Consider the following 13,803-nt stretch of genomic DNA (forward strand, 5'->3'; position numbering starts at 1 on the left):
ACCTGGATCAAAGCAGGTCAGCGTGCTAACTCATCACAAAAGTGAAATTCTGCAGGAGTGTCAGCAGCATTGTTTATAACTTGGAGCGCGGTGTAGCATTTTTCAGGGTCAGTGCTGTCAGCTATCTGCAATTACATGTCATTTATGATTTGTGGAGGTGAATGATTTAGACCTGACCTGTCGTTTAATCTTAGCTAGATCACATCCAATCACATACCAGAATTAAATCAGATCACACCCAATCACAGACAAGAATATGTTGCATATCAGAGTATGCCAACCATAACATTTTTGCACAGCACTCGCATGTTATTGAAATAACACCCTCTAATCCAATCAAACCGCAGTTAATTATCAAAATGATGTCAAGGCTGAAATCCCTGGAGTCTGATAAAGCAGGTCATAAAATATAATGCTTGCCCCGAGAAACAGGATGTTGTAATTTTTACGATTTGGATGCTGGGAACAGCAAAACTCAGTGAAGGATGTTGAAAACTGTGGAAATACTGTATGTTTGATTCTTGGCTTGGACAGCCCCTATCCCCAGGCTAGCCAATATGGCTCACAACATGTTAAATCAATCCAAACTGCTATTACATTTCAGTTAAGATGACTCTATTAGAGTTGATTTTGCACTAATCAGTTAGCTTTGTGGTAACAGGGGAGATCGAGGTCTGTTGTGACATGGGGTCCATTTTTACTCAATGTTTTTTCCCCCGATCAGAGACAAGCTAGCCTGCTGTAAATCACATTGCACACACCCATACATATCCTCGTTCACCGTGCATTTCAACTGACCAGTTTCCTGTCAAATTCGTGCTCAGAAAGCATTCAGATATATCACCTACTTATACAACACTGTACATTGACTGGTTTTCTCATTACAATATGAATTGGCATGAACTAATGTAGTTGTTAATATGTATTCATGATGTACAAGTACATAAACAAAGCTGAACAGCTTAACATTTCAGTAGTTAGATAATTAACAACTACATTAGTTCATGCCTATTTGTGGAACCTTCATGTGTCACCCCAAAATGATATCAATGCTTCCTCAAAACTTTTGAGTGTGAGCTAGCAATGAACTTTCTTTCTTTTTTTTTCAATTGGACAGGATCCCAAAAATGTTGCCTCCAAAGAAAAGATGAAAGAGTTCATGGCGAAATTCGACAAGAACGCAGACGGGAGAATTGAGATGTCGGAGGTAAGATCTTCTTCTTCAGATGTTCTCAACCTCCACCCTGGGGGACCACTGTATTCCCACCTGAGACCCCACAGAAATACCTTTTATTTTTTGACATAATACAAGTCTCTTGGTTAACAGAAACATGTTGCAATTAAAATATTTTAAGAAAAATATTTATATCAATATTATTTGTTTGGTTTTTATTTAATACCCCTTGTAGTGTAGGATTCCTTGAGGTTTAAGATTAAGAGACTCACTTCCCCTGCAGAGGATAAACATGAAATGCTGGGTCTTAGGTGGATCAAATTTTCTTCATTGATTAGTGTTGCAGCTGAGGTACAGAATTTCATACTGAAACAGATTTGAAGGACGGGGTCATCATCACCTTTAGCTTTGTCTAGGAACGGTCTGCGCACATTCAACATTTCAGCAGTGCGTGAGTATGTGTGTGTGTGTGTGTGTGTATGTGTGTGTGTCTGTGTGTGTGTGTATGTGCTGAAAACAAGTTTACTGAGAACCTCTGTGTAACATGGATACCTGATGCTGACCTAATGTAAGAGTGCAAATAAGCCCTCTATAGACATTGAAAGTGTCACATTAAAAATGATTTAAAAAACGATTTCCTGCTTGTTATATGTCTGAAGCTGCAGCTATGGCTGTAACTGTCCTTAGACACCTCTCTGCAAGACACAGAGATTACGGCCCAGAGCATTTATCCTGTTTTTAAACACACAAAAACTCTCCCCAATGCGATGAAACACTCGCCTGTAATCACCTAGCCCTCCAATGGGATCTCAACCTCAGCCCCGGAGGCAGTTTGAGAGGATACAGCGGCCCAGCTGTTACCTGTGCAGATAAACACCTCTCCCCTCCCTACTCCCCCTCCCCTTCCCCCGTAAGACGCTACACTGAGCCTCACAACTCTGTACTGACGGTGGCTGTCACGACAACCCGTGCACCCACACACACACGCACACGCATGGATGCACGCACACGGGAACACACACACAGTAAACACGCACACGCGGTGCGCGGGGCTTAGGGAGGCTTTACGCGGATGATTATCCAGGACAATGTTCGCATTTGTCCAAATGTTATCGCGGTACACGCAATACATTGCACGCCCATTGTGTAATCTGTGTTTAATCCAATCACTCCTGGCTCATTCGCTGTAATTACACTCTCATTCTGCACAAATGCACTCTGTTTGACCAGGCTGTCTGGGCTATTTTTATTCAGTGGCTCACTGTGTTTTGGTGTCAGTAGATGGCACATACAGTGGGACAGAATGCAAAAGTCATCTTAGGCATCTAAAATACGTAACATCAATTTTCATCAGACTGTTCAATTATTCATTGTTATATAAGGTGGCTTATTCAAGATCAGTGGTAATAGAGCTAGCACACAAAACATTTAAAAGCCTGCGTGCGCTGATATCATTCCCTTTCTTACGCCTACACTCAGTGAGCAATTTATTAGGTAGACCTGTAGACCAGCTTGTTAATGCAAATATGTAATCAGCCAATCACGTGGCAGCAACTAAAAGCATAAAAGGCATGCAGACGTGGTCAAGAGGTTCAGCTGTTGCGTGCTTGAGGAAGAGTGTCGTGACTCAGGGTCTTTTTGTTCGGCCGTCTACACGGCCTGCCCGTCGCAAGGTGGCAGGGACAGCGTGAGTCTCGGGGGGAACAGAGTCGTTCGTCAGGCCGACGGTGTGAAGGATGAGAGAGAGGCACATCCATCAGCTCCAATTCACCTCACCTCAGCAGCGCTCTCTGCGGGACGGCAACTTTCGCTCCGTCAGGGAGACGGCCGTCCCTGAACCCCAGCAACAATTTCATCATCCCTCCCGTGAGGCATCACCTCTCTCCATCTCTCCCCGGCTCTCTGTTTATGTTTTTATTTCTTTTTTCGCCTGTCCTTGCCTCTCTCTCTCTGTTTCTCTCTCGATCTACCCTTCTTTTATTTCTTTATTCCCGCTCTTGCTCGCTCTTGTTCCGCAGCTGGCTCAGATTCTGCCCACAGAAGAGAACTTCCTGCTGTGCTTCAGACAGTTTGTAGGGTCCAGCTCGGAGTTCATGGCGGTAAGTGAAGCAGGGTGTGTGTGTATGTGTGTGTGTGTGTATGTGCAGGGTGTGTGGGAGAGAATGTGTGTGTGTGTGCTTGTTTGTATCACAGACTGTGTGTGTTTGTGTGTGTGTGTGTGGGGGGGGTTGTTAGTGTTAGCAGACCATATGATCCTGTTCCAAATCAACACACAAAAATGGCCTCCTCTCTCCCAAGCTGAGAATGAAAAGTCACAGGATCTGTGCTCAAATGAATGCATACACTGTGTATGTAAACGTGGCTAGTCTGGCTTGTGGTTCTGGTATCCAAATGATGCGTGTGGAAGAGAAATATGACATTCTGTCATGCTGGGTGTGATTGATTGCCCTCCTCAATGCATCTGTAACACCTTGGTCTCAACCAGACTGTGAGTGACAGCTCATAATCACCTGCGTGGTCTCTTCTCACCAGCACAGCTGCTGTTTCACCGGGTCCACCTGATAGCAAGACTCACAGGAGAGAGGGTACTCCATGGCACAGGCTGCCATTTTAGGAGAGGGTACTCCATGGCACAGGCTGCCATTTTAGGAGAAGATACTCTTGGTGATAGGTGCACTTTCTGTAATATCATGAGTTCTAGACTGCTGTGGCTAAACAGATGACTGAGCTTTTTTTGAGGATCAATAACAGTTTAACGGGATCAGGTTTTTGACATTTCTTCAGAAACTGCACACAGACACATTCTCTCTAACACACACACACACACACACACACACACACACACACACACACACACACACACACACACACACACTGTCTTTTGTTTTCTGTGTAAGTGAGTGCCATTTTCACTGCCATTTTGTTGGCATTTAACTGCTTTCTCCTGCCCTTCAAAAGTACCCAATGAGGCATTAGGATCCTCAGTGCGGCAGATAGCCATTGGGTGAAAATGCTCCTGATTAACTGACACCGCATCACTCAGGTGCCATTGTTCCTGCCAGCCCCGTCTCCCGCGGAAACGAAAGACACACGTCCTCTGCCAGCTCAGAGACAGAAAAGGGGTGAAATTCACTTTTTTCCCCCACACCCAATTCATTTCATGTCAGTTTAACAGAATTGAATACCTCCCAGTGATGAAAGAGAAAGGAGGGAGTATAAGAGATGAGAGTAATATGGAAAGAAAGCAAGAGGGTGAAAGAGATGAGACAAGGAGAGAGAGGGAGGGAGAGAGGGATGGAGAGGGAGAGAGGGAGGGAGAGAGAGGAATGGAGAGAGAGTGAGGGAGAGAGGAATGGAGAGAGAGAGGGAGAGAGGGATGGAGAGGAATGGAGAGAGAGAGAGGAATGGAGAGAGAGAGAGGGAGAGAGGGAGGGAGGGAGAGAGGGATGGAGAGAGAGAGGAATGGAGAGAGAGAGGGAGGGAGGGAAGGCGGGAGAGGGGGATGAAAGGGACTAGAGAGACATAGAAAGAGGAAGAGAGAAAGCAAAAACAATAGGGTGAATGAAATTAAACAAAGAGGGGGGGAGTGAAAGAGAGAGCGATGTAGTTTGCACATCTCATTGTTTAATAATCTCCGGGGGAATAAACACATATAGAGAAATGAGGGAGCAAAGGGGAGCTCTTTAATCACCCAGGCCTTTTTAAAGGAGAGAATGAGAAAGTACAAACTGCTATTTTGAGAGAGTCATATATTATGGATGGGCCATTCTGAGGCTCTGCAGAGAAGAGAGGGCGGAGAAACATCTATCTTTGATAAGAGCGCTCGCCGGAATCAGGACAGCTGCGAGATTAAAATATAAATTAAAATGCGTTCCTCCTTTCCGCGTCTGCCTGCGAAAACTCCAGTCAGAAGTAATGGAAATGTGAGAATGAAAGCACTTTAATGAATAGCTCAATCTGATAAGGTAGGCTGGCAGATGGAAGGAAAAAAAAAACTGACAATTACATGCCAAATATATTCGATATCATGAGATGTTTTTTTTTTTATCCACTAATTCAGATGTGCAGATATTCAGCGTGAGTTGTCATCTCCACAGAGTGCTTTCCCTTTTCAAACCGCTTTTTTTCATGAATATCGTTATTTCCGATAAAAGCTGAATTGGTACCTCCAGGAATGTCATCACCATGGTGATACAGTCCCACATCATTGATGGAGAGGAGCTCGTTCCACGCAGAAGAATCTGGTCAAAAGAATTAAAATAGATTACCTGGATTGTTTATGTAATGAAATGTACTCTATTATGCTAATAGATCCATTTCAGATATTCATGGGTGTGTGGTGGGGTATAGTGTGTGTGTCTGTGTGTGTACGTGTGTGTGAGTGTGTGCTTATATGTGTGTAGGTGTGAGCGTGCTTGTATATGTGTGTGTAGGTGTGAGAGTGTGTGTGTGTGTGTGTGCGCACGTGAGTGTGTGTGTGTGTGCAGGTGTGTGTGAGTGTGCTTGTATGCGTGTGCAGGTGTGAGTGTGCTTGTATGTATGTGTGTAGGTGTGAGTGTGTGTGTGTGTGTGTGTGTGTGTACTGACCCTGGTGTGTTTGTGTGTTTGATCTGCAGGCATGGCGGAAGTATGACACAGACCGCAGTGGGTACATTGAAGCCAATGAGCTGAAGGTAAAAGGCTGTGGAGTCTAACCTGTGCCACTCTACACACACACACACACACACACACACACTCATACACATACACATACACATACACATACACATACACATACACATACACATACACATACACATACACATACACACACTGATACACATACACACACACACACACATACACAATACACACACACACACACACACACACACAGAGACACATGCACACACCCACACATTCACAGGCACACGCACACACACAGACACAAACACATGCACACACACATAAACACACACACACACACACACACACACAATACAGAAGGGCAGCTGAGGCCTTTCAGTATGTTATTTCAAAAGAGCCGTCAATTGAGACAGCGGAAGAGTAGCTCCTGATTACTGCTCTGTACTCCAGTGCTCCTCATCAGACAAGACTGCAGCAAAAAAACAGCGCCGCAAAAAAAAACAAGCCCCTTAAAAACTAAAGCCGAATCAGTGACTGCTGTCATCACGGCTGTTGTTGTTGGTAAATTCCTGGGGCGGATTTGACTGCGGCTGTGAAGGGAGGCACCACGGCAGAACAATCTGTAAATAGACCGTAACGATTTGAATGCAGGTTTCTGCCGGATTTGCCGCGGCGTCTGATAAAACGTTCGGTCTGTTGCGCTCGGCTCGGCGGGAATGCAAAGCCGGGGGAGTCTTTGTGTCACGCCGCAGGTCAGACTGCGCAGGAACCCCCCCCTTCCTGTTGAGAATACTTACTGAGTGTCACCCCGTGTTTTCTGCCTGGTTAGGGTGATCCCCGCAGGTCTTCCCCCTCTCTGGGCCCACGCACAGATGGACTCTAATGCAAAGCACTGTGGCCCGCAAGCCAGCCACGCAAAAACCATATACAAATTTCTCAATCTCCATAAAATACATTCCAGAGGATAATCAAATACAGGCAGATCTGCGTGGAGAGAGGAGAGGCATTACGAGAGTTTTGATTTACAAGATGGAGTAGATTAAAGGCAGCTGAGAGCAGACGCCGGCCTTTGTAAATGGTCAACGGTCAAATGCTTTAGAGTCCCTGAGCTCCTGCAGCATTAAGTCTATAGGCTTTCCAATCATTCCAATCAGTGATTTTCACTCCTTGCATCCTTTCCTGCCACCTTTCCTCACTCCTGGTAAATGGCAAATAGTCGGCATTTATATAGCGCCTTCATCCAAAAGCACTGTACAATTGATGCGTCTCATTCACCCATTCACACACACATTCACATACACACACACGCACACACACACACACACACACTTTGTATGTTACGAGGCACTGACCTCACTGATGATTACATAAATACACTCTCTCTCACATTCATGTATTCACCGATGGTAATGAAAGACTTCAGTGCATTACAGGAAAAATATTCAATGCATTCAATGTGTAAAAACATGTTAAATCCCTGATATTGTCTTTTTATAGCGATGATCTTCTCATTCAATCTTCTAATGCTAACTAACTTTATCTTTGGAGCAATTAGATTTAAAAATGCTTAAATCCAGAAATTTTAGCTGGGCAGCACCATTGTGTAACTCAATGGTTGAGCCAAACCATGTGATCATGCACTGCGAAAATATTAGCGTGTATCAAGCTACTCTGGCTTGGAAAGTGTAATTTTCTTACCCCATTGGCAAATCTTGAAATTAGTAAAATTGTCCCTTTTATCTTAGCAAAACAATAATAGAAATAATATAGAGTTAAGATTTCTAGATTGAAGTCCTGAGAAGGCATTAAGAAAAATAAAGACTGACTTCTTCTTTGGTTTTTGCAGTGAGTGACTGAGCTTTGGTTCCTCCACAGGGGTTCCTCTCAGACCTCCTGAAGAAGGCCAACAGATACTACGACGACAAGAAGCTGCACGAGTACACACAGACTATTGTGAGCATTCCAGTCTTCCCAGTACACCCACAGGCACCACAGCTAATGATTGGATATTGTGCTTTTCTACAGAAAAAAGTCACAAAAACACTTTAATGGGTAACAGTAGCAGCAAACACCAGGCCTGAACCTCGAAGTAGCAATCACATGAGTTTAAAAAAAATCCCCAGTGGGGAGAAAAACCCTCAAAAGGTAGTGAGAAAAAACTCACTGATAGATAGGAAGAAATCGATGAAGGAGCCCTGCTGACAAAAATGTTGTAAGAAATCTATCAAGTGATTATGACATGGGGCCAGTGGTCCTGGACTGTTACAATCCAAAATGGAGTCCAAGCTTAAGAGAGTCAGAGAAATGGCTAAGATTCTAAAACAAGAGTTTCACCTACACTTTAATGTTGCACATGAATGCATGATTCCTCCCGATGTTGTGTCTCTTTAACATCATGCCTATGACAAGCTATACATTTATTAGCTTAGTTTATGCCTACCATGTGAGCTATACTTGATGTTCATGGCTATGGATAACTGATACAGTATGATAATTCTACCTTATCTGACCTGTGTCCTATACTTGCTCCAGTGACCGATGGTGTGTACTTACTGTACGTCACTTTGAATAAAAGCATCTGTCATACGAATATGATGTAATGTAACACAACACGTCAAACTCCAGGCCTGGAGGGCCGCAATGAAAATGGAGTCAGAGTCTATGAGCGTCAGGAGCTTTCGAGGGATGCGGTGGGGTTAACCTGAACACCTGAACACCCTCAGAGAAATATCACTGCCTGAATGATTAGAGTAACCCAGGATGATCAGACCTGAAGTATCAACAGCAGAGGAATCAGTGAGGGATGCAGCTCAGAGTACTGGCGAGGGCAGGCGTGTGTAATCTGGTTCAGTCGAACATGTCATCCTTAAACCACATCAAATAAACCACCTTATCCTGAGCCGAGCGATAGGCCGTTCCTATAGGAGAGGCCAGCTGAAAATCTAATTAAAAGGCATCCCATGCCTAACTTCCTGCGCAAAACCAGTAGAGAAAAAGAGAGTGGAGTCATTTGTAATTTTCCACGGTTTAGACTTGGGCAGTGATCTGGTTCAGAGAAACACATTTCTAATGTGCTTCTGCAAGAGTGCAGAAGTAGACTCAAGCGAGCTTAACCTTCGCTACAGAAGCTGAAGGTAACTAGTTGCCCCTTACTGTTTGCCCCTTACTGCTTGTTTTTTCCCATACTGCACTTTACTGCCCCTTACTGCCCCTTACTGCTCATTGCTGCTCCTTACTGCTTATTACTGCCCCTTACTGCCATGAAGCCAATGGGGGCACCTTAGTGGAAACCTAATCTATTGCAGACCAGAGATTATACAATCGCATTGCATTGATGTCCATGACATACTACCCTACCCACCTGAGTTACATATGCTGCTGTCCTTCTCTTGAGTTAAGACACTTAACCTGGAGTGCTTCAGTGAAATACCCCGCTCGATAAATTAATTGTATGCTTAAAAAAAGGAAAGCGTAACTGCGTAGGCTGCCCTGGGTGAGAGGATCTGTTAAATGTTGTAATTTAATGGAGTGTGGTATAATGGTTAGGGATTAAATTAGAACCTGGACGTTGTGGGATATACAATTGCCAGGTCAGCCACGGCTACCATCACCCTTATCCCTGGAGTTTAATGTGAGATGCTTCAGTAAATATCCAGCAGTATGTGTAAAAGAATGATGTAAATCTTAAGCTAAACTTGTCTCATTATGGAATAAATATAAAAAGGCAGACTTTGTAGCACTGATTACACACATAAACAGCAATACCAGCCCCTCTTCTAAAAGCACTTAAAGCACTTTATTGGTGTGGGGGTGACACATTTCAGCTACTGGTAATATGTGCTACCCACTTGGGTGATGCACTGCACCCAATTTGTGACAGAATGCTTACCACCACACATGGGCTGAGGTTTAAGAGGGATTTCTTTGGCCATTTGAACTGGAAGTTGTCAGACTGGGAGGAGTTAGTTTGGCCAGGATACCAAATACCACTTGTATGCGACTGTGGGCTTTTTTTGCCTGGGCCGCCACCTCCTGGCCTACCAACATCACTGCATACTGCTTTGTTCCCAAGACCCCTCCCCCCATTCCAGTAGTGGAACCCTCTGCCCACTCAGCTTTCAGCCAATCAGCAGGGGAAGGTCGCATTATGGTATGGTAAATGCTAAATGCTGTCTGACATTTAGCAACTCAGAAGGTCTCCTTGGTTACACTCTCTCTGTCTCGTTCTCTCTCTCTCTCTCTCTCTCTCTCTCTCTCTCTCACTTCTCCAGCTGAAGATGTTTGATCTGAATGGAGACGGGAAGCTCGGCCTGTCAGAAATGGCCAGGTGAGTGTCCAACGGCCTGGGAGCAGTGCATATGGTGGGAGACGTATGTCAGAATGTGGAATTCTGTAGTCCAACGAGCAGTTGAGAAAAGTGTCCTGCAATAATCCACTCTTTTCTGTCATTCCAGGCTACTACCTGTGCAGGAGAATTTCCTTCTCAAGTTCCAGGTAAAGTGCAGCACTTTTAACCAGGCTCTGGTTTCAGTGGGACACCAGTTCATTAAAGAAGGAGTCTGGTCATTTTGTATACCATTTGTGTGTGCGTATGTGTGTTATGACCTTTACATTTCCTGATTCCTCTTTCCTGGCTTTGAACAGGGCATCAAGCTGACCTCTGAGCAGTTCAATGCCATCTTCACATACTACGACAAGGTAAACAAGGAACACCCCATACCTCGCTCTGAAAAACAAACCCACACACACACCATGTATCTGAGGGAAAACCTGAGCATTGTGATTTTGGAATGATTTGCCTGTCGTGTGCCTGAATGCAACTCCCCATGCAAAGCAGGGCCCTCTTCCAGTCACCTGATCAGGGAAATCAGCCTGACTGGAACACCTGCGCTGGAGTGTGTGTGTCAGTATGGGTGCATGTGTGTGTGTGTGTGTGTGCATGAGTATGGGCGCATGTGTGTGTGTGTGTGTGATTATGGGTGCCTGTGTGTGTGTGTGTGTGTGAGACTATGGGTGCATGTGTGTGTGTGTGTGTGTGTGCTTGAGTATGGGCGTATGTGTGTGTGTGTGATTATGGGTGCATGTGTGTGTGTGTGTGTGTGAGTATGGCCGCGTGTGTGTGTATGCACACATGAGACATTGCTGGTGAGAGGGCAGGACTATGATCAAAGGACACACTAACCTGATATCTCCTCCACACCGCTGACACTAATCCACAAGGTCACCACTTTTTACATTCTAAACTATTCACAATATCAATAATATTTGACCTTGCTTTTTGGAGCTTGGGTGTGAAATGAATTCATGGAAGGCAGCTTTGCAGCTGGGGCTAAATGTGAGCTAGGAGTCCCGAGATCTGATCTGATATTCTTCTCCTCTCATTCACACTTTCTGTGGATTAAATGTCACGTGTCATTAACTCATCCTCTCACCTCCGACGGCACCTCTGAAGCACAAAGCAAGGGCAGTGCCTGCACACATATCCTAATCACATTCACTCCTTAGTTCTGTGATTTATATTAATAAATGTATATACGTATATAATTACAGTGAGGACTGTTTTGAGTACAGCTGATTAGTATGAATGTAGTGCTGAAAGCTATTCCTTCATTTGCACAATACCTTTGTTACTCCATGGAAATCACCACAGCGTCTTTTCAGTCCAACCCTTATCCCAGTACAGCGATAAGATTATCCGCTACAGCTGGCTTTGCAGATGGTCGCAAAGTTTTTAAATCAAAGAGAGGAATATAACAGCAGTGAGGGCGAGGAACGAGGGCGATGTGTTCCTTCAGAAGTGATGCGCCGGACATTTTGGGTACACAATGCTCTTTCGTGGCTGTTCCACCCCATCCCTCCAACCCTGCAGCTTCGCTACTTAAAAAACACAATTAATTATGTAAATAAAGCTAATGAAAAAAGAACGAGGAGGACAGAGTGAAGAATCACCTCAGGTCAACCGGACAGTAATGTGAGCTAGACTGTGGCAGAAATAAATTGTGCGGTCAGATGGAAACCAAGCAGATGAATCTTTCTCCTAATGAGACGACTCTCCAAACAAATAAAACAGTTTCTGTCCTGTCAGGGTTGTGGACTCCCTCATACCCACTGATGCACCCCCATAATTTTAGTGCGACCCAACCTTTTCTTTCTTGTCACAAATGTTGTTTCCATTACAGCCTCATATATAATTAAACAGCAGGCTGCCACAAACCTTTCCTTTATTCCCCTGTCCTCCCTTCAACCACACAAAACTAAATTCTGTGTGCTTACATGATGCTGGTCACCATACTGCCCATCCAAAGGGACTCCCAAAATGACAGATACCAGGACAATACAGAACAGAGAACATACGTTTATAGACTTTAACAACATCATTTCATTTGAGATTTAAAATGACTTTTTTCTCATTTCTAATTTATAAAAAATGTGTCTTATACTTTAAGTGTGCAGTGTCAGTGACGCACACAAGAACCGAATTGACTTGAGAATAAGAAGGAGAACGTGGTTCACAGTGAGAATGATGAAAGTAATAAAGTTGGGAAATGAGGTTGATGTTTGTTTGGTTGGCTTCCTCTTCTGCTCCACATTGCTCGGGCTCAGCCCAGCAGGGGTTTCCGTGCCAACGGCTGTTACAACTGCTGTTCAGGCTTTTGTTTGCTTTAATTGGAGTTGGAAAAGATCGTCTTTCATGTTCACCAAGAAAAAAACAAAAAAAACAAAAGCAAAACAAAACAAGGAAATGTATCTGAAATTTTACGTGTGTTCATTTTCTCTCTCTTTTCAAAGGACGGAAACGGTTACATCGACGAGCTGGAGCTGGAAGCTCTGCTCAAAGACCTCTACGAGAAGAACAACAAGGTGAGCACCCAGCACTGCGGGAAAGGACTGCAGCCCTCGATTTAAACTGTTAAACTGCGTGTCCCAATCCTGGGCACTCAGCATGAAATACCACTCCATTCTGACCTTTGCAACCGTTCCTCAATAGAGGAATTAATTTACAAGTTTATTGTTCACTCTGACTTACAAATGAGTATTGATTCAGATGAGGGTGTCTTGCGAGAGACCCCATCCGACCTGTTTGATGTGCCAGCTGGAGATTGCAATGCGAACTGGGGAATGAAGTGTAACTCTACTTTCCCATGATGCACCAGGAGGTGGACACCGAGAACCTGAAGGGCTACAAAGACAGCATCATGGCCCTGTCGGACGGTGGGAAGCTGTACCGCACGGAGCTGGAGATCGTCCTGTGCCGGGAACCAATGCTGTGAACCCTGCGACCCCTTGACCTCTGACCTTCATCATCCCCTCCCTCAACCCCCCCCCCCCCCCCCCCCCCATATCACACCGACCTCCACCTGCCAAACTCGACCATAACCAGGTGCATGTGCTGGGCTCGGTTTTTATTTGTTGGTTTTTTGAATAGATGTGCACGTTGAAAGGCACAACCAACCCTCTAGCTCTTGGCCCCGACCCCCTCCTGCCCCGCCCCGCCCTCTTGCCAGATCGCAGGCCAGCGCTTCTTCAAGACGTCACCATTTCCTGCAGCTTGTTTTTCGTTTTGTTTGAGGTTCTATTTTTCGACAATTTTAAATAAATTAAAAAATGAAGCATAAAAAGTATCTTAATAAATGAACATACTTAAGCTGAAAAAAGAAAATATGAACATGAATATAATGTGATAAATATCTATTTGAAATGCTTGGTTTGACTTCTGTCTCCTTTGTCGTCTTCCCTACTTCTCTTCTTCTTTGGTGGGTCTGATGTAGGTCCTCCTGCCTCTCTTGCCATTGTATCACCGTTACCTTGTTTTGTTTAGGAGTTTTTGGCTAATACTGTTTTACTGAGGATGTCACTGGAAAGCTACAATAAAGATATCTGAAGACTGGCGCCTGCTTTTGACTTTATTTCTATTATTCATACCGTCTCGCTTTGGTTTCTCGGACTTCGCTGAATCCGAGTCTGCTGAGGAATCCTTCACTTTTTACTTCACTTTTCCATCA

General features: G+C 44.4%; 1 protein-coding gene across 1 annotated transcript in view; it reads left to right on the forward strand.

Moving 5' to 3' along the window:
• The window catches only part of calb2a (calbindin 2a), a 25,345-nt gene extending 12,227 nt beyond the window's left edge, over nt 1–13,118 (forward strand). Inside the window, exons 3-11 of the mRNA XM_061246285.1 lie at nt 1,118–1,207; nt 3,193–3,273; nt 5,791–5,847; nt 7,676–7,753; nt 10,072–10,127; nt 10,255–10,294; nt 10,445–10,498; nt 12,590–12,661; nt 12,955–13,118. Coding sequence (XP_061102269.1) covers nt 1,118–1,207; nt 3,193–3,273; nt 5,791–5,847; nt 7,676–7,753; nt 10,072–10,127; nt 10,255–10,294; nt 10,445–10,498; nt 12,590–12,661; nt 12,955–13,071 — 645 coding nt within the window. The 3' untranslated portion in view covers nt 13,072–13,118. The remainder of the gene's footprint in view (nt 1–1,117; nt 1,208–3,192; nt 3,274–5,790; nt 5,848–7,675; nt 7,754–10,071; nt 10,128–10,254; nt 10,295–10,444; nt 10,499–12,589; nt 12,662–12,954) is intronic.
• The last annotated feature ends 685 nt before the right edge of the window (nt 13,119–13,803 follow it).

This window comes from Conger conger, chromosome 6, assembly GCF_963514075.1.
Source record: "Conger conger chromosome 6, fConCon1.1, whole genome shotgun sequence".
Classification (NCBI taxonomy): domain Eukaryota; kingdom Metazoa; phylum Chordata; class Actinopteri; order Anguilliformes; family Congridae; genus Conger; species Conger conger.